Source organism: Boleophthalmus pectinirostris, unplaced genomic scaffold, assembly GCF_026225935.1.
Source record: "Boleophthalmus pectinirostris isolate CB_2022bp ecotype Guang Dong unplaced genomic scaffold, ASM2622593v1 HiC_scaffold_503, whole genome shotgun sequence".
Lineage (NCBI taxonomy): Eukaryota > Metazoa > Chordata > Actinopteri > Gobiiformes > Gobiidae > Boleophthalmus > Boleophthalmus pectinirostris.
In genome coordinates, this window is record NW_026571407.1 from 30098 (window position 1) to 50000 (window position 19903).

At 37.7% G+C, this 19903-nt stretch overlaps 1 protein-coding gene across 2 annotated transcripts; it reads left to right on the forward strand.

Annotated features, from left to right (window-relative positions):
* The first annotated feature begins 226 nt into the window (after positions 1–226).
* Positions 227–19550, forward strand: LOC129411666 (6-phosphofructo-2-kinase/fructose-2,6-bisphosphatase 4-like). Of its 2 annotated transcripts, none has more exons than XM_055163114.1 (7): positions 227–461; positions 17354–17470; positions 17557–17653; positions 18567–18633; positions 18712–18786; positions 19077–19133; positions 19216–19550. In XM_055163114.1, exons 1-7 carry the CDS (start codon positions 419–421, stop codon positions 19339–19341), a joined length of 582 nt encoding a protein of 193 aa, XP_055019089.1. In that variant the 5' UTR covers positions 227–418; the 3' UTR covers positions 19342–19550. The 2 variants fall into 2 exon arrangements, with proteins under 2 accessions (XP_055019089.1, XP_055019088.1); XM_055163113.1 differs by lacking the exon at positions 227–461 and adding an exon at positions 15128–15385 and having other exon boundaries at positions 19216–19549.
* Positions 19551–19903: the final 353 nt, after the last annotated feature.

The following is a 19903-nucleotide window of genomic DNA, read 5'->3' on the forward strand; positions in this document are numbered from 1 at the left end:
ATTGTCTTGCATTTGAGAATTTAGTGTACTGAAAAATTCAGTTTTCACCTACCCCCTATCTCCGCCCACAGGTCTGTAAAGAATCAGAATGTACGTGAGCGTGGGTTAACATTGTTACACAGACCAGTTTAAAAGTTGAGCCAAATTATGAGTCATCTGATGGGGCAACAACAAAACAATAGAAAAGTACAAACCCGTTCAGAGGCGTGGGCAATGGAGCACGTACTGGGAGACGCACACACCCACTGGGACAACAACAAGCGCACGTGCGTCTGGATCTGCGCGCGCGGGGGTCAGTGGAGAAGCACGAGCGCAGCCCTGTTTGGTTTCATTCATCGGATTCACAGCTACAGCACGGAACAGCGCTGCTATCCTGTGCCCCTCTCCACGGCCCCGAAAACGAGCTACAACCGGGAGGATGAGGGGCTCCTATAGCCCAACAAACCCCCGGAGCCGGGCAGGTACGTGCACGCTCTCATCCGTGGCATTTTGCGCTATTTTCGGTGAGGATTTGTGCAGGAAAGAGTGGCGGAGTGTGCAGGGGAGCAGCAGCAGCAGATGAGCGAGGGTTGAAGTAAACAAGCGTCAGTCACGTACGCACCGAGCCATAAGGAAGCATCGACTACGAGTTAGAGCAATAGACAACCTGATCATATTACATTAAATGGAGGTCAGTTATTAAGGAAGGTGATGCTAGCTTTTGTCTAAATGTAAGGCTCAGATCGTCTGTGTTTGTGGATGAAACTGGTGCAGAGCTTGTTAGCCCGTTAGCCTTTAGCTTCTGTAGTTTTAAATGGAGAGACACATGTAAACACAGTGAATTGAAGCATGCTTTAAGTACTCAGTTCTTTAAAATTAATCGTGCGAAATCGTTTATCATAACGTATTGTTACCGGTGTATATAGCCTAGCCCACGCTGAATGAATAGGATCCTTCTAGTATATTCTGGTGGAAGGCAATAAAGTTGAGTTGCAAGGGCTATTGTAATGTTTTGTCTTATTAAATAGAGCTAAAGGCCAAAAAGTGCAAAATTGTATCCTAATACATCAACATTTGGCAATATAACTTGTTTTGCGTGTCCTGCTAACCTTTGTTCTAGTTATCTATTGTCATAAAGAGTTTGTCTATCACATATCACATTCAAGCCTAATTCAATAGATTGTATAGGTGCTTTCTATGAATGAGATCTGTTCATTAATACATGCTGTTTGTATAGACAGGGCTTGATAAAGTTAGCTGCAAACACAACTTTAAGCCATGCACAATAGTTAATCCTCTGATCAGGGATTATAGATAGTTTTTATTATTATGCAATAGTTATATTAGTCATTGTGTGTCCCTGTCAGTCGTTCTGTGCGTTCTTCAGTTCCATGTTCTGTTCCCTTGTAAAGCTGGAGATGAGAGAAAGGCTTTGCTACTTAAAGAGGTCTGGACATCTGCTGCTCCAAATATGGACTTGAATTGTCTCTAGCTCTGCATTCAAACATAGTGGAGCTGAGGCTGTAGTGTCTGATATGCAGAGGAGTAGGAGCAGTTTTATTGTTTTTCTAGAACTGATTTTTTTGGTTACTGTGTAACTTTTCTTTTGGAAGGTCTGGCACTTGCTTGTCTTGGAGATATTTTTGCTTTGAATGTTTCAGAGTAGGGTTTATCTATCTTCATGGAGACAAGCAGGTGACATTACAGTTAGTTACAGGTCAGAATCAGATCTGAGAGGTGAGAATACAAGGTTTGCAACATATTTTAGCATTAAAAACATCTATAATTAACTCTGTGCAAGATAGGTATTGATATGTCACTTTCTGTAGAGCATTCTAAGCAAAGCAATAATAACAATCAAAACAAACTGTACATACAGCACCTTTTAAAGTGTAAGTCTGGTCACTGCTTAGTCCTAGTTTAGACCTACTGGCCTAGTTTAGTTCTGGGTCTTGGCGTCTTTTTGTGCCTGACTAACTCAACTGTAATGAAACACATGAGTCAGGAATCTGAAGCATACGCAGCTTTAGTCTAGTAGTCTTGGAATCTGTGGAGATTAAAGTTTAAAAAGTTGTTGAAATAGATCTATGCTTGCTTTGTTGTCCTTGTTTACTCCTACCCTTTAATATTATTCCACATGGGATCTGTTTTCGTGGTGACGATGAGACGGTGATCCTGGTATGTGAAGTAGAGAAGTGTAGAGTTTCATCTGTCTTGTGTAGAGACTCAATTTTTTGTGAATTTTTTATGTTGTCACTTTTTTTTACTTGTGTTTAATTGTCATTCTACAGTTGGTATTCTAAGCATGCACACATATTTGAAAAAAGACAGAAATATGAATTGCTAAACTAATACAAGCATCTATGCATTTTAGTTTGAGTTCTAAACTTCAGGGTTAGCATGTTTTATACTTAAGATCCAATGGCGATTTTAAAGTTCTCTGCGGAGGACAATACAATACTAAGGTAACTTCAACCTTTTTGATATTGCTTGTGACCATTCATTTTAATCCTTGTCTCAGACCTGATAAATAAAAATGCATCTCTGGGTGGATCCTGTTTGAATACCACTAATCTAAACTATTTTTGCTTCTCGGCAAAGCAGGTGAGGCAGAAACAGGAAAAGCATGCTTTGAGTTGTATAGGCGACTGGAAGGAGTGATCTCAGGTGAGGGGCTGGTCTGTGCATGAAAGTGAATTATACTGTCTGAGGTAACAGGACAAAGCATGTTTATTTAAGGGAAGGTATGTAAAGGCTTGTCTTATAATGCATGTTACCCAAAATAGCTTGTTTCAAAGTGAGCATAACTTCTTAGAGGAGATCTTTGTAGTCCCTTAGTCATGTAGGTAGAATCCATAGCAAAAGGAAATTTAATTCTGTCTAGTGTAGGGTCCCTCAGGTGCTAATTGACATGAAGATGTTATTGCCATTGTTTATTGTTTATCTGGATTCCATTATCTGAAAGCAGTGCAATCAGCTAGACTTCCTGGATCAACTGAAATATAAAATCTCTATTTTAACATTTATACATATATTCATTCACTGTTTTACATTGAAAGCAGTCATCATAATGTGATTTTTCAATACAGTAAAACACATTTCTTTTAAACATGCTACATGCTATGCTTAGAATGTTCCATACTATGGCAATAAACCTATCCATCACCATGAAGACAGGCAGGTGAGTCAACCAGGCCGGGTTAAAGGTCAGATATGTTGAGAGGTGACCCCACTCACAAACAGAATGTAAGGTGTTTTTTTCAGCAACAAAAATACCTGTTTAAATGAATGCATTATAATTATGCTTAAAGCCTTACTGTGGAATATTCCAGGCAAAGCAATAGTCTGCGGTCAACTAAAAAAAAATCTTGTTTGACTAAAACTCTAGACTGTGAGATGACTACTCTTCATACTATTCTACTGTAAGGCATTTTGAAAAACATCCGGCTAGTTTATTATACAATATGTTTATTTGGGTCATAATTGATATCATGGCAATACTAAACACTTACACTGTCTAAAGTATTGACTTGTTTTTTTATTATGTTTTGTGTTTTATGGTTGAAAGCCAAAGTAGATTAGATTAGACAAGTGGCTTTGCTCCAAGAGGCAGGCAATCAGAGGCAGAATGTGTACCAATATAATTCAGGATTGTATTGAGTTTTTTTTTTTTTTTCTCATCCTGTTTGTAATTTCTTTGAACAATAATCTCATTGCACAGTCCTGTCTGCTGTAGTGCTGTCACGATACAAAAATTTCGAACTAGATTAACAATACTTAGACAATACCCAGGAAGAAACTCTATACTTAATACCGATTCCATTACCAGGATGATAATACAAAAACACTACTTCTCTAGACAATAGAATGTGATTTTCAACATTAAATAATAGTACTTTCTTTTATGTAATATTACCATGAGGTCTTATATCTGTGTAATCCCATAGTCCAGTCTATGTGGTCCTTGAAACTTGATACAGCTCAAGATCAGCTAATCATCATCTAAAGCTATTCAGGAAAGGTTAAATTCTGTCCTGTGAATGTGACTTTCCTTAGTATCAATACCTGCTCAAATGAGTATCTAGTCTTATTACTTGTTTTAGCATCAATTAGTGTCTGATTCTCACTTGACAACCCTAATCTACAGCATAATATATCTCGTTTATTGTGCATCGCTAAACGTCTTTTCCTCCTCCTCTCATGGCCTGCTTTTGGTCTGTCTCCTGTGTGCTGTGATCATGGCGTTTGCTTGTTGCGGTAGCTTTAGCGCCTCTGCCTGTCTGCTGGAGAAAAACTAGGGGAAAGTTCAACCTCTCGCTATGAATCTGATTACAGGTTCCACGCATGCGCACTGCAACGTTTCCTACACCCTCTGCCTCTCACAATGCAGAGGAGAACTGGGTTATTTGAGGTGAATTGACATAGAAAAAAAACATATTTAGGACATCTTTATGGAGGCTTGTTACTGTGGGAATAGGCGGTTGGCTTGCTATTGTTATTAGAGATTAGTTTCAGCCTTTAGGAACATTGAAAGAGCTGTACATGAGAGAAATACATTGTAATTTCACAGGGAACAGTTTGTACTTTTGGTCTCATGATGGAAAATGACAGTTTTTCAATTTTATGTTTACTATTTACACAATGAACAGATAAAATACCTCCTATGCATTGCTTGTATTCTCTGATAGGATGTTCATGTAGAAGTAGTAGCAGCATTAGAAGAGTTGTTTTGTTTTCTGATTCATAGTAGTCTTTTATTGATTTATTGGTCCATTTATCAGACCGTTATCAGTTATACACTTGCCTGATGACATTATACATTAAACATTATCCAAATAAGTTTGTAATAATAATGCTACTTTATAAACTATTTTCAAAAACATGGTATTACTAACTAAAGACTAAATTATAAATGAATATATTGTAGAATAGAACTTCATTTAATGTGTATTTGCCCTTAATTCTGTAGGTTTTCAAATGCAGTTTTGTCCTTTTGCTACTATATATAGGGCAAGATCTCATGCCACAAGATCTTTCCATGTTTTTATATTTGGCTTGGACCAGAATGGGCTTAAGTGCTGGCGAATTTCTCTTAAGAAGCTGTAGTTCCAAAAATACCACTAAATACTAGTTATACTAATACTAGTTCCAAAAATAGCACAGGATTTGGCATCAGTATATTTTTCTACTGTGAAATGGGTAACTTTTTAATCTGAGTGGCATAATTCCTCCTTTTGGGTTAAGTCCACGTTAGAGTAAATCGTGGGTGCTGGTGTCTGTCACAAACTTGAACTGAAACACATTGTGGTTTCACAAGAACGTTTTGTACAGAACAGATTCTCTCAGAGGCAATTGTCTCATGGTGGTTTGGTCTTTGCTTAAGGAGTGGTATTATTTAGCTGCATCCTCTCCAAACAATCAGATATTTACAATTTTTAAAGTCAAGACTGCATTAAGAGTTGTCAAGATGAATTTTCCTTAAATAGTGTATATGTTCTGGCTAAAAGTAAACCATAAGTAAACCAAATTACTAAATAAAAAATACTTAATACTGTAAGATGGATCTAATTCTCAATCACATCAAAATCTCAGTTTGAATGGTCATATTTAGATTGCAAACCATAAAATATTATTATGGTAAAAACAAAAACAAAAAAAACCCTGCTAACCCTGTTCAAACATGCTCTGAATTGCATTTGATTAATTCAGCTGTTCATATTTCAAATTTCTTTCAAGGATTTCCTGAGACCTATATATACAACATTATATTTGTATTTAATTTGTTGAAAAATAAATGTAAATACATAATCATTCATTATAAATTTTTTTAAAGCTTAATTTTTCATAATTTTATTTTTGCCAGAGCCTTCATTTCATGTCTCATATGTCAAGTGACTTTCTATAATGATTCAGACAATTTCTACAGAATTTCATAACAGCCTTTTTCAGGATGCCATTTACTGTAACAAGTTTGGCTGGCTGAAAATCAACTTTGGGATTACGTTTTGGAGAGTAATGTCAAACGTAATAGTATAGTTTTAAAATGCCTACACTAGTAAGCACTGTGAGTAAGATGTTTCATTTATGTTCACTGGGTATATTTTACTGCAGGCCTTGTGTTATCTAAAGAGGCACAAAAGAGGCTGTTTATTCTTTTTCAGGATCAGAGCTGGAGCCCAGTGTTGTCTTAACAAGATGAACTCACTCCAACAACCTTTGACCTACAACCTCTGACCCCTGACTCGCTCCATGTTTACAAACTCATCAAGTAGTTACAGGAGTGACAGATATCACCAACAAGATTATTACACAATCACTTTAACAGTTGCATAATTATGAATATTAGGAATTGTAGAGGGAACAATTAAAGTCAATATGAATAAACTCACAATTTTAAAGTAATATATACTCTACATGCAAATCAAATACAGTTAGTGACTGTAACTGGGGATGCTTCAACATTATCTAAACTAGATCTAGCATTATCTAAACTTCTTTCCAAATAAAAAACAATACTGTCTCAGCCCTATACAATATTGATGATATTATGAGTCTCAAAATTTGGGAATAGTTATTTTGTTACACCCCTACTTTTCTTTGTAACTCAACTCAAAAGTGTTTGAGATGTCAAGAATGATCTGATTGTTGTTGATAAGTACTGTATATTATCCAGTCAAAAAGCATCGTATTACACAGAACAACGTGTAAAATGACTTTGTTGAGCAATGTTTTATAACAGAGTAGACAGTGCCCTCTGCTGTCATAATTGAAGTGTTACATTAGATAAAATATTTTGTGTTCAGTACTTGCTTTAGCGGGCCATATGATTGACTTTGTACAGCAGTGCACCAGACCAGTGCATTGTCCCTCATTAAAGTCCAGAATATGATGCTCAAAGCACTCATAGTGGAAAAATAACTTAAAAACTTAAAAAATAACATGATTGGTTTTATTTTATTTATGCACAGATCTTTGCCTTTTTTGCATTTGGTTTAGTTCTGGCTTCACTGGCTATACGCTTGTAGACACACATCTGCATTTTGTGTTTTTAACTTAAAATGTAGTAGGTCTGTTTTTGTATGGGAAAAGAGAGAAAAGCAGTTCAATCCCTAAGGCGCTTGTCTAACAGGAACTGTGCCACCTGCTGGTAACAATTAGTAGTGTAGTTGGTAGTTTTCAGGTGGCTGAAACTGTAGTTTATTATCAATACAAAATGCATTGTGGTGAAAGCAGCTTGAGCTCTAAAATGTACAGAATTTACGGTGAAGATGTACATTCACAGAGGAGCACAGAACTACCAGTCAAAGATGTAGATCAGTACCAGTAGGTCAAAACAAAGCATAATTACTTGAATGAAACAAAACACAACTCAAGGCAGTTTTTTTATTAACTGTCTGAAATTGTAGCAAAGTTAAATGCCCCAAAAATTCAATTAAAGAAGGTAGGACAGGCTGTTTTAATGGTTTGCTGAAGCTGTGCTCTGTCTCTGTCTGCATCATTGCATCCATTGAGCCAGGAATGTTCCAGTGTTACACTATGTTCTTTCATTTGTTCAGATCAGAAAGACACATGGACCTACTATGAGGATGGCCTGAAATCAAATGCATACATGTTTTCTCACAGAGAGCAGGGTCGCCTCTCCACAGATCTGAACAAGGCCTATAACTAATCTGCTTGTGAGGAGACAAAAGTTTAATGCCACTGGCCTAATATAAGAGGTTTCAGTTTAATGATGATTTAATCCTAGGCCTGTATGACCCAGTTTACCTCTCATGTTGGAAGCAGGTACAATTTTTTAAAAGAAACAAGAATCTTTTTCTTTCTTATTTGTATGCATTTTTATACTGATTGACCCTGAATCAACACAAGAATCAGCACAGAAGCAGAGTGTCAAGCTTTGTGTGCAAAACATACATATTTGGCATCGTAATAACAGTTTGTTTTTAAAATATATACATATATCGATTTATCAGTTGAACTTTATTTATAAAATATTTTGCATACATACAAAAAAAATGTAACACAAGTGCTTTACAGTGATGAAAAACAATCCCACATTTCCTTCCACCCACCGACCCAGCCCCAACAGCTGCCGACCCCACACAACAAAACAACCCAGATAGTCCCACACTCCCACTTTCAGTTTGAACCATTTTAAACAAATTTTAGCAATGGCCATTTCTTTCTGTGACTAGTTTGTAGATCAAATGAATTCTCACATTGGCTTGTCATTTAAATATATATATAGTTTTTTGTTTTTTTTTTTTAAATGAGCCAGACTTTTGAACGACTCTTTGAAAGAAACAGATCCAAAAGATTTGGATCCCACCAAGAAGCCTCAAGTCCTATCACTAGAATTATCTTTCATTGTATCCCACTCCCAGGAAGAAAGCATAGCAGTATGTTTATTATTAGACTTGATTGCTTTCAGCCAGGCTATGTCTAAGCATTGCACAAAGTATCAAGTGAAATGGGTTGGTGCCTAAAGCCCCTTGGTTGGTTTTCAAACGTCTAGCTGTCGTCAACATGTTTTCTTCATGCTTGACTATTGCGCATGTGTATTTGATGTGACAGGCACTTTTCGTACGTGCTCTCTTCGTGTTCGACTCATGTTAAAACTCATTTTAAAGAACAGTTCGGTTGTTTTCATCTGGTGTCCGGCTGCAGCGCGCACGCCCTCCCACCGGTCCTCTGATTGGATGAGGAGGTTTCTGTGTCGTCTCTGATTGGCTCTGGCGCCGGTTGCATCCCCTGCCCATGTGTGCTGCATGTGAACAGCGAAGGCTCCTTGTTGTTGACTCTATTTCTGTGCGCACTTTCAGCGCAGTTACGGTAAATGGCAAAAAGGTGGATTCTTGGAAAAAAAAAGAGTCTTCATAGAAAATACCACCCTGTTGGAGACAAAAGCACCAGAGTGTACTTAATTTAGAAACACGAATAAAGCCTGATTCTTTTCAAGCCTAACTATAATCACACACCATTAAATTGTAGACAAACTGTATTGGGTAAAGCTACCAGTAAGGTACTAATGTTTATGTGATTTTTGTATGGTAGAAACTGTTACCCCTTCCCCTCCTCCTCACCTGGCCTTTGTTCGCGCTCACCTGTGTTCTCTGGTTTTGATCTGTGGTGTTATGTGAGATTACAAAAGGGCCTTGTCACCCATTTACAAAATCTTCAAAATTCCAACTATCTTAAGCAATCATTTGAGCTCTAGTAATATTACAATAACATTTTAGTTAAGAGACCAGACCATATATTAATCGCCAACTAAGTTCTGGGAAATATACAGTATAAGTAAGTGGTTATTCAGGTAGGGAGAGTTTACTTACTGCTGTTACGCCTTTTGCATGTAGGGCAGCGACCAGAGCTGAGTATATGAAGCACTTATTAATCAATTAGATAATGTCAACAACATCCGTATAATGCAACGTATTAATAAAATAGTTAATGGATCCATTAAATAGGCTAGTATAGTCATACTAGATACAACATTAAGATTTTAATGTTTAGCTTAGGTTAATATACCTTGATAATAGTCCAAACAATGTCAGGAACCTTTACATTTTGATACACATCCAAATGGGAAATAATGCAATAGAAATCATATGATCTTAAATAGTGATTTCTGGTCATTGAAGGCATAGGTTGGAAGTCATAATGCAGTTCATCATGTCTCAAACTATACACCACTTTTTATTTGATGAAAATTTACTTCATATTAATGGAGATCATAAATCCCAACTGAAAAAGTTTGTAGCAATGCAAACTTAGACACACATAACCATGGAGCGTATGTGTGACATGGGAATAGTCTCTCTCCAGGATAAAACTTGTTCAGATGTTCTGATAGAAGCTTAACTCTGTAGTGGTTGTGCTGCTCTGAAGCACAGACTGAAGCCTGTCTGTGAGAAGTGAAGATGCATCATTAGCCATCACTGGACTCATTGTCCTGACAAATTGTGTTTTCATTTCATTCATTCACTTACTTTGTTTACTTTCCCATTGTTCATTCACAGTGCTGGCAGCTCCAAGGCCTAATGCCTCATTGAAAATGGAGGTGTTCTTTAAATCATATACAGAATATAAAATAACTCACAATTGTTCAGATAGTTCATGTAAAATTTTATTAAAGTTTTTGCCCAAATGATATATGTAAATGCTGCCTGTTTAATCACATACATTATACCTCTTCTAAGACTTCCAAAAAGCCTACAATACCAAGAAAATGCAATCTTTTGGTATAACACATATTATTAAAAGCATTAATACCATTTGGTGATCGATGTTTATAGGTGCACTATGTAACTTAGGGTCTGTCACCTACTTGTTTCTATCGATATGCCATTGCTCTGCCTGGAATATGCCACAGTATTAAAAATGTAAGGTAGAGCTGTTTAATGTAAATTACAGGTGTTTTATAGCTCAGAAATGCCTACAAAAACTGGCATTCTGACTGTGAGTGGGGTTGCCTCTCCACAGATTTGACCTATAACTAGGTCTGGTTTGGTCTACATGAATATAGAACCATTTAATACCATACTGTAAAATCATCTCTATGGTGAGTCTAATTTGAAGAGATCTGTCTCTGTAGAGCAGGCATGTCCAAACTATGGCCTGGGGGCCAAATGCAGCCCTCAGATACATTTTTCTTGGCCCTCAGGCTTTCAGGTGAATTGGCCCAAATTACCTTGCATCAATTAAAAAATTTTTTTTACTGCAAGTTTTTTGAAATTCTACCTTGATGAAGCTAATATTTAATATTTAGTGTGTGATTTTAAGGATCTTAGCATGAATAAGGACTCATGGCTCATTCTAACGTGTTAAACACACACACATTTCAATTATTCCCTGTACTGAGCATCAGTCTACGGCCCTTGATCAGCCCTCTGCTTCGTCTGTGTTTAGATATGTGGCCCTTGATGAAAAAAGTTTGGACACCCCTGCTGTAGACAGTTTTTAAGTTGTGATCTTTCTGGCTATGGCCTTGAAAAAGGTCCTGACACTTGTCTGAGGTGTACACACCTCCTTCTTCAGCTTCTCCAAGATGATCCTGTCCATTGCTCCATCCTGGAGGCAAAAGATGAAGGACTCTTTGGGGTAGTACTTCATAATCTTTTTGACCATAGACTGGACCAACTTTTCTATATGGACTGATAAAAATGGGCCAATCTTGGAGCTCCTTAAGTAACTGCTCAGCAATAAGGAAGGAGATGGTTGGAATATCCACCTGCTCCCCTTTACACAGCTTAGTGAGCAGACTAGTGGTCAAGTTCAGGAAGTCCTCACTGTCCCATTTGTACATCTTATGTATCATGCTCGTACCTCAGACCAGATGCTGTTTAGCCACCCAAATGAGAATAGGTGTGAGTTCACCTTCTACAAAATAAGTACAGATCTGTTTCTGTGAGTACTTCTTTTCCAGTTCCTTTATCACATCCCTGGCTACTTTCAGAGCATTGTCACCAGATGGTAGCACAGCAATGTCTTATCCAGGTCATATTGCTGACACTTGTTGTATCTCTCAACTGTCTCTACAACAGTGGATGCTATTATTGTGAAGAGCTCTATGTTCCATGAGTATTCTTTTCTTTTTTCATGGTTACTCTCTTCACTCTCATCGTCACTGCAGATGGACGGTGTTTTTATCACCACTTTGCCATGTGGGATTGAGAAAGGGCCAGGTATCTTCTTAGAAACCAGTGCTGGTGTGGTTGTCGTATTAACTGGCCAATCTGGGGGGATGGAGGTTTCATTGAGGTGGGGAGTTGGGGGTTGGTCTATAAACCTGTACTGGTGTCTTTATGGCACAGTCAGGGGGGTGGTCTTCTCCATAGAGACAGGGATTTTTCTTGAGACGGGGGCTTGTGGACAAACAGGGGGTCTTTTTGGGACAGGGGCTGGAGTCTGCTGCGTTAAGACAGCTAATATTGTACTCATGACAGGGGCTGTTCCCTTGGGTGTGTTTACATTTGCAGACATCAGTTGGTAGATCTCTTCATAAGCAAGGCTGATATCCGCCCTGAACAGTTTTTGTGCTTCCTCTAGCAACCACTCGTCCATCGGAACTAAAACCTCAAGGATCTCATCTTTTACTTGCTGAACTGTTGCTGCCTTGTTGTTAGTCTTTGAGTGGGTCTCTCTCTGTCATGATGGCAAGAGCATTTATAAAGGAGTCAACTCTAAAGACCGTCTGATCGGACTCTGATGTAAGGCGATCACTGAAGCACTGGCTGACGATTGGCACTAGTGTATCTGCTAGTAAACAATCCAGCCCCATCAGCGATGAAACCGCAATGGGTTGAGGTTAGTTCTTGGAGAGAAATGTCAGCTTGGTCAACAATTCAAGCATTCCTTGTTTGGCCATCCTATAGAGGAAAAAGTCCTTTATGGTGTAACGGACCTGATAAAAGAGTTCAGTCTGTGTTTCCTTCAGTGGTCCATTCGTATAGTCTGTGTAAATCGTCTTAATCTTCCAGGCTGCTTCTCTTGTGTCATCACTTAAGCTTATTGTGATGTGGTCTTTCAGTGTTGTAGTTAATGTTTTACTGTCTGTAAGGACAAACAGATGTTTATCAGATCTGTCTAGAATGTCAGCTATCAGCTCAGAGTGTGGAAATCCAGTTTTCTTGTGTGTTTCTCCATGTGCCACAGGACATGCTCTTTCCATCACCTCCTCAATGGGACATCCTGTGTCGGCATTTACAGAGCGAGGGCTGTCTGGTTTGATCTCCAGTTAGGTCATCACTACCTCTTTGGTTCACCTTTGGTTCAGGAACAACAGGTTTGGGAACAAACGGTTTGGGATCAACAGGTTTGGGTGCAGTTGTGGCGTTTGGCTTTGGTTTACACAGGACGGGAGCTTTATTCACATGGACTTGAGGTCTGACTTTAGTTTGGTTTTGCAGTTCCATTTTCTTTTACTCCGTCAGATAGTCCAGATTCACGCACTCTTCCCAAGTGGATTCTAATTTGCGTCCTTCTATATTTCTAACTCGGCGTCTCACCATCAGAGAATTGGACATGTTTGTGCTGGTACTGTGAACAGGCATTATGTCTTCACTGTCATTGTCGTCATTCCAGTTGGTCATCAGCCTATGTAGCGTCTGTCTAGCTCTTATCATATTGGCTGGGGTCTTCAAATTAGAATTTGGTGAGAGAGGGGCTGGGGTGGGCCGTACTCAACAGGGGGTTGCTGTTCCTGTGTTTGTGACAGGGGCTGCTCTCATTGTCAGAGAGTTAGAATCTTCCCTGTTTGTCATCTCAACGGGAGACATTTGACTGTGTTTATGTCAGGTTGTTGACCTGGCATGGTGGACTTTTGTGTATATTTGTTTGAGTGATTCATGTGTGCATGTTGTAATATCCCTAGATGATATAGGTTGAAGTTGAACACTGCTGTGATGCTGCAGGACACAGAGGAGGGACACTTTTAGCTCCTCCACAGGGTCTACTAACCCTCCCTGACCAGTCCTCCTCTTAAACTGCACTGAGACCTTTGACTGAGACGCGCAGTGAAAATGTTGCAGCAAGTGCAACAGTTTGCTGCAGCAAAACTTGAATTTCCCCCTTGGAGTCAATAAAGTATCTCTCTCTCTCTCTCTCAATATTGTTTCACTATTACTATTAGCTAATAAAGCAAGACTTTTTGCTTAAAATGTGCACCACTGAGTTATGTTTTCATCATGATTCACACATTGGAATCATTAAAATGTTTATTTACTGGCTCGAAATTCAGAATATACCACAAAGCACGATTTATGTTTTAATGGAAATGGAAATAAAAATTAAAAATAAATCAAGGAGGAGAGGGTGAGGAGGCTGTTTTTTTTCTGCTGCTGTGATGGAGACGGGGCAAAGGAGGACAGTGATTTGTTGTTAAAACTGCAGGGGACATAGACTGTATTTATATGAATGTAGAGAGTTGAAAGGAAAAAAACTACTTAGCCTGTGTCTGGTGATTAACATCGATACATTTACATCACCAGTTAAAATCAGATAGCTAAAATAATCACAAAACTCATGAATAGGTTTGGTGAGTTTACAAGTAAAAGATCCAAAGATCCAAAACATCGGGTGACATGTGTCAGTTAATCAGTTTTAGAGTAACTGTTGAATTTGGAAGTCAAAGTACAATGAATTTAAAAATAACTTTTTCTCTTTTATTTTAGTCTCTTTTTTTGTTTTTTGTTTTGATACTTGTCAAATCCTGCACAAATGTGAACAAGTAGAGAGAAATCAGATTACTCACATCTGATGGAACTGTTTTCAGTAATCTAATAACTCCAGAAATCCGATTATGATCAGATTTTTACATGCAAGTAAACAGCCAGTAATGCCTGGTGGTTAAAATCCAGTGATGGAAAATAAACTACCAAAATAAAAATACTTAAGTAAAATTTTTAGGTATATGTATTTTACTTAAGTAAATTTTTTACAAAGGATACTTTTACTTCACTACATTTGAGAACCTGTATCTATACTTTCTATTCCATTACATTTTAGATTTGGACAGAAAAGTAAAAAGTACTTTGAAATAATTTGAGTTTAAAATAATTTTATTTGAGTTTCTGTCCCAACTTTAAGCAACCCAAATACACAAAAAGAAGCAAGAAAAATTAAGAAATCAATTGAATCACTTAAAATTAGCAAAATTCACAACATTTTATCCTTTAATTGTTCTAAAAATCTCTGCAAAATAATTTATTTTTACATGAATAACTTTTTGCGCCTGTAATTGTACTTTTACTTAAGTACAAAATTGAACACTTCATCCACCACTGTTAAAATCTAAAAATCACACTGAAAATAGTCTTTCAGTTTGAAGGCACTACAACTTTATTTAATCAACTATGCAATATGGAGACACTTCTTTCTCTCTCTCTCTCTCTCTCTCTCTCTATCTATCTTTGCATATCAACACATTCTCATCGTGTTGATAAGCAAATTTTCATGTTTTTTAATGACTTTGACTTGGTTTGGTGGGTTAGTACCTGTGTACAAAAACACAAGACGTAGCAGGGAGTCCTAAAATGGAATACTCGAAAACATGAATGAACTGACCGTGTTGCTGAGACACCTTGTACCAAATCGCTGAGTGTTGTTTTCTTAATTCCCGTTGCGCATTGTACTGGTGTTTACGGTAGGGAGGCTGCCGCTGCTCCTCAGCTGATGTGATGTCAAGCCTGTGAACCCCTCCGCTCCAAACACTCACCCATCGCCTCGCATCGTGACAAGACACAGCACAGAAAACCTCTCTTTAACGCATTTGACGCACAAAAGACGATGTTAGACAAGGACGTTCCGGAGCACGGGCCACGGGAGCTCACCCAAAACCCGCTACGGAAGATATGGATGCCGCGGTGCAGTAATGGATTGCCCCAACGACCCATTACGCAGAGACGGGGTAAGAGGATGCAAACAGATTAACCCCTCTCCAAAACACGGGATGACTAGACATTTTTGCGCATTGGAGTGTCGCTAAATATGCACCAATTGCTTTTAATCCCGCGTTTGCCTCTTGCGTCTTCATCCTCGCCTTGTTACCTGCACACCTAGCTTAAATCCATGTGCGCATTTCGAGATGGCAGTATTGCATCATTTTTCCTGCAATTTCTTCTGTCGTGGCATGCATTTTGGTGTATTTTAAGTGCCCTTTTGATATAAGTAACCATCTTTACAGCACTGCACGTCTTATACTTTATATAACGCATTTATGACATTGCACAGGTCTTGTGACGTGCGCATGACTGAAAATGGATCAATTGCCCGGATAACTCGAGTCAGCAGTTGAGCCATGAAGCTTTCAGGACGTGGGTATAGCTAGCTGGACTATAGCAGAAGCATAGACCCGGTATATGTCTCCTTGGTTATGTTTGCTGAGTAAGGTCGCTCGCAGTAGGCATCCTTTCAGTGGCATAGGTGTGATGGTTTTTGTGTATTAAAACTATGGTGACCAGGCGCTATAGGACTGAGGTGGGGGGTTGGAGGGTGTTTAGAGCGGGGGATAAGCCTTTGTCCAACAACTTAGCCTGGAACGACTTGCAGTTTTCTTTATGATGATTTACTTGTTGACAGTAGTGTGTGTGCTTATGGCTGATAAGGGAGAAGGGGGCTCCAAGTAGCCTAAGGGGGGCACAACATGTTTTTTACAGTAGTTTAGCGTTTTACTGTAGTAGTAGAAGTAGTAGGCTAACCTGTTTGTGTAATGACATTAACATTTCTAAGATCTAGAAACCAAATACATGGTTAAATTTGACATTTAATCCATTAAAAAGATCACATAAAAATGTATTAGGGCTTGTCAACTAAGTGCTCTTAATAACATAATAACAACACAATATGACTAAACTCCAGTGTGTAGATAAATGGTGGGAGTCAGACCAGGGAGGGCATCTGGCATAAAAAGCACATTATAGTGAATTGATATGTAACAATCCCAGCTCCAAAGTTTCCAAAGTTCATGTTTTGGCTTCATTTTAACTGGGAAACCTTGATAAGTCTTTGTTTAAATCAGGTGAAAGAAACATGGTCACAGGTGGTTGGTAGTTCCTGTAGTCATAATAAAGTTTGCCTTCTTAAGCACCTGTGTTAATTTTCTTCTCCATTCCATTATTGTCTTGCTGTTTGTAAACCCTAAAAAGTTTTGAATGAAGTGTCTTGCCTCAGTCCACTCCTCCAACATGAACAGAAGGAGTAGGATATTTTTAGAAAGTGTTTTTAGAAGTTTTAATAGAGATTTGGTTTCTTTCGTTATTTCTAATCGTCAATGATCAGCTTGGTTATGTTAATCTCGAGGCCCACAGTCAATCCTCTGCTCCTAATCACATGTTTTTATGGAGTTCAGAATCTGGAGAATGACATTTTATTATTTTATGCTAAATTACACTGATTAAAAATATGGATTGTCTATGTCTTGGAAAGCAATACTGAAAGCTATTTTTATTTATTTTAATACGAAAAAATCAAGGCTAAACTGTTCAATCAATACAAGGAAAAAAAAACAACCTTAAAGCGACCACCCTTAAGTTTATTCAATTGTTTTGTGACCAGTAAGTGGCAGATGTGAAACCCATTCCCCCTCCTCTCACTTGGCCTTTGTTCAGACTCACCTCTGCTCTGTAGATTTCTTCTGTCAGGACAAATCTGGCAACTATCAGACAGAAGTAACTTAGATAACATCTAGTGTGAGAATACAACGGGGCCAGGTCAGCCTGTCTTATTAGGGATGGTGGCTTTAACACGGCTTTTTACCATTTTAAATAAGCTTGAACTCCCTAAATTCTTCACTTGTCATAATTGTCCTATAATCATGCTTTGACAATTCATTGTTTATGTAAATTGACTTAGTATTTTCTTGTTTTCTTCTTTACAGTGTGTATGACAAACTGCCCCACGCTCATCGTAACAGTTGGACTCCCAGCTCGGGGTAAAACCTACATCTCCAAGAAGCTGACGAGATATTTAAATTGGATCGGAGTGCCAACGAAAGGTAAGGAAAAACATACCAACAAATACCAACAGATTAAAACTCAAAACAAGTGCAGAAAAAATAACGTTATGCTTTATGTGTTTCAGTTTTTAATGTGGGTCAGTACAGAAGAGAATGTGTTAAGATCTACAAATCATTTGAATTCTTCCGTCCAGACAATGAAGAAGGCCTTAAAATCAGACAGTAAGTACACACCAGCTGTACATGACATCAACGGCACTAAAGTATTGAAATAAATAGTGTGTAAATCTAATTATACATTGGGACGGGACAGCGCGTTAATGTACTTACGTAAGACCTGATATTTGCTGATGCTGAATTGCAGTTGCGATCAAATTTCTATCCGCTGTTGTGGTCCCATCAATTCGCTTCTTCTTATATTGAAACCAGATGCAAAGGTATTTTATAAAAGCGACAATATGTAACTTTTTGGCCTAAAATAGACTAAAATGCCAGCATGTTTGGTTTTTTTTTTTCCATTGTGGATGTTTTTATTGTACTGAAAACAGAGAATAATGTGTTCTTGTTCTGAGCGGGCTTGCATCTCCACAAACCTGACTCTTACTCTTTTTATTTTAACTTTCTATTTTCATTGAATCATAAAAGCAGAAATTACTGCTGACGATAGATTATTCTATTGATGTTGGTCCGATTAAATGACATGGGTTTCAACTTCATGTTTGTAGGCATAATTTTGAGTACTTTTCACCGTTCAATAGATTTTGTTTTGAATTGTTAATTGCCATCCATGGCAACAGTGCTAATTTTTCCTGAATTACGGTAGATGGATGAGTGGCGTAGGCTCAGAAAATGTACAAGCTCAGAAAATGTTTAACTTAACAACAAAAAATTTGACTAAAAATTGTTTAGACCGCGGCTAAGACAGAGAATACAACTGACTATAGAAATTAAGCAAAAATGGCAAAGCAGCCTCTGATCTCTTAAAATCATTATTGAAGAAGAAATAATGTAAGTATTGGGTATTTCTCCTGTAGTCTTTAGATTACCCATATACAACATTAACACACATAACTAGCATTATTGTTAATTTAAGTTAATGATAAAACTGCAATCTAATCTAACCTCTTCTCTTCAGACAATGCGCCACATCAGCTCTGAACGATGTCCGACAGTACCTGAGCGTGGAGGGAGGACAAGTCGCAGTGAGTCTCTTTTATGCCCACTGCCCTCTTCTGGCTTTATAAGTTATTAATCAGTGCTATTTATATTTGTGTCCAAAGGTGTTCGATGCCACGAATACAACAAGAGAAAGGAGAGCAACGATAATGAAGTTTGCAGAACAGAATGGGTTCAAGGTGCGTTCAAGACACACAATGAAATTCAATTTAAAGGTACACTATGTGACTTTTCTGCCATGGAGAGACTATTGCTTTGTCTCGAATATTCCACACTCTGGTATTAAACGTATTTATCTTTCATGCCAATGCCATACTGTGGGACATTCTAGGTAAAGCAATAACATCTCTCCATGGAGATGAGCTGGTGGCATACCCTTCACTTGAAAAGTTACACATTTAACCTTTCAATTATGTTTTTTTTTTTCTTTTTACTTAATCTAAAAAAATACTACTATTGTGCCACTCAGGTATTTTTTGTGGAGTCTGTGTGTGAAGACCCAGATGTCATTGCAGAAAACATAGTGGTAAGAATTATCACGACTTGGTAAAACAAACAAATGTATAAGTTAAACTTAAAAGACTCTGCATTTTTCTTCGTGTTTGTAGCAAGTGAAGTTGGACAGCCCTGACTACATCCACACAAACTCAGAGGAGGCCATAGAGGATTTCATGAAGAGGATCAAATGTTACGAATCGTCCTATCAGCCACTGGACGAGACTCTAGACAAGTGAGTGCATGTGCATACTATACAATACAACACAATACAACACATAATGATATGAAAGTAAATAAATTAAAGGGAGAAATTTAACTCACAACCTGAATCTAAATTTATCAATGCAGGTTTTGAAAGATTTTTTGAAAGAAAGCTCATTAGACTGTTGCATGATCATTGAGTCTTAGTTCTGTGTGTGTGAGATTAGTGCTGGTCAGACTGAGAAGGCCATTGGAAAGAATGGCACAGCTGTGATAACAAATTGTTTTCCACCAGTGAGAGAAACAGTTTTGAGTCCCTGTTGAGTAAGATTTGTTAAAAAAAAGAAAAGAAATCTTACTCATTTCTGATTTTGTCACACAATGAGTGATTACTTAATGTTCACCATACCAGTTGTTTACAGTACAAATAATACAAAAAGCCTGAAAGTATAATATATATATATATATATATATATATATATATATATATATATATATATATATATATATATATATATATATATATATATATATATATATATACTGTGCAAAATGTACTCTTGTGAGCTTTAAGCCATGTTGTAGTTATTCACATGT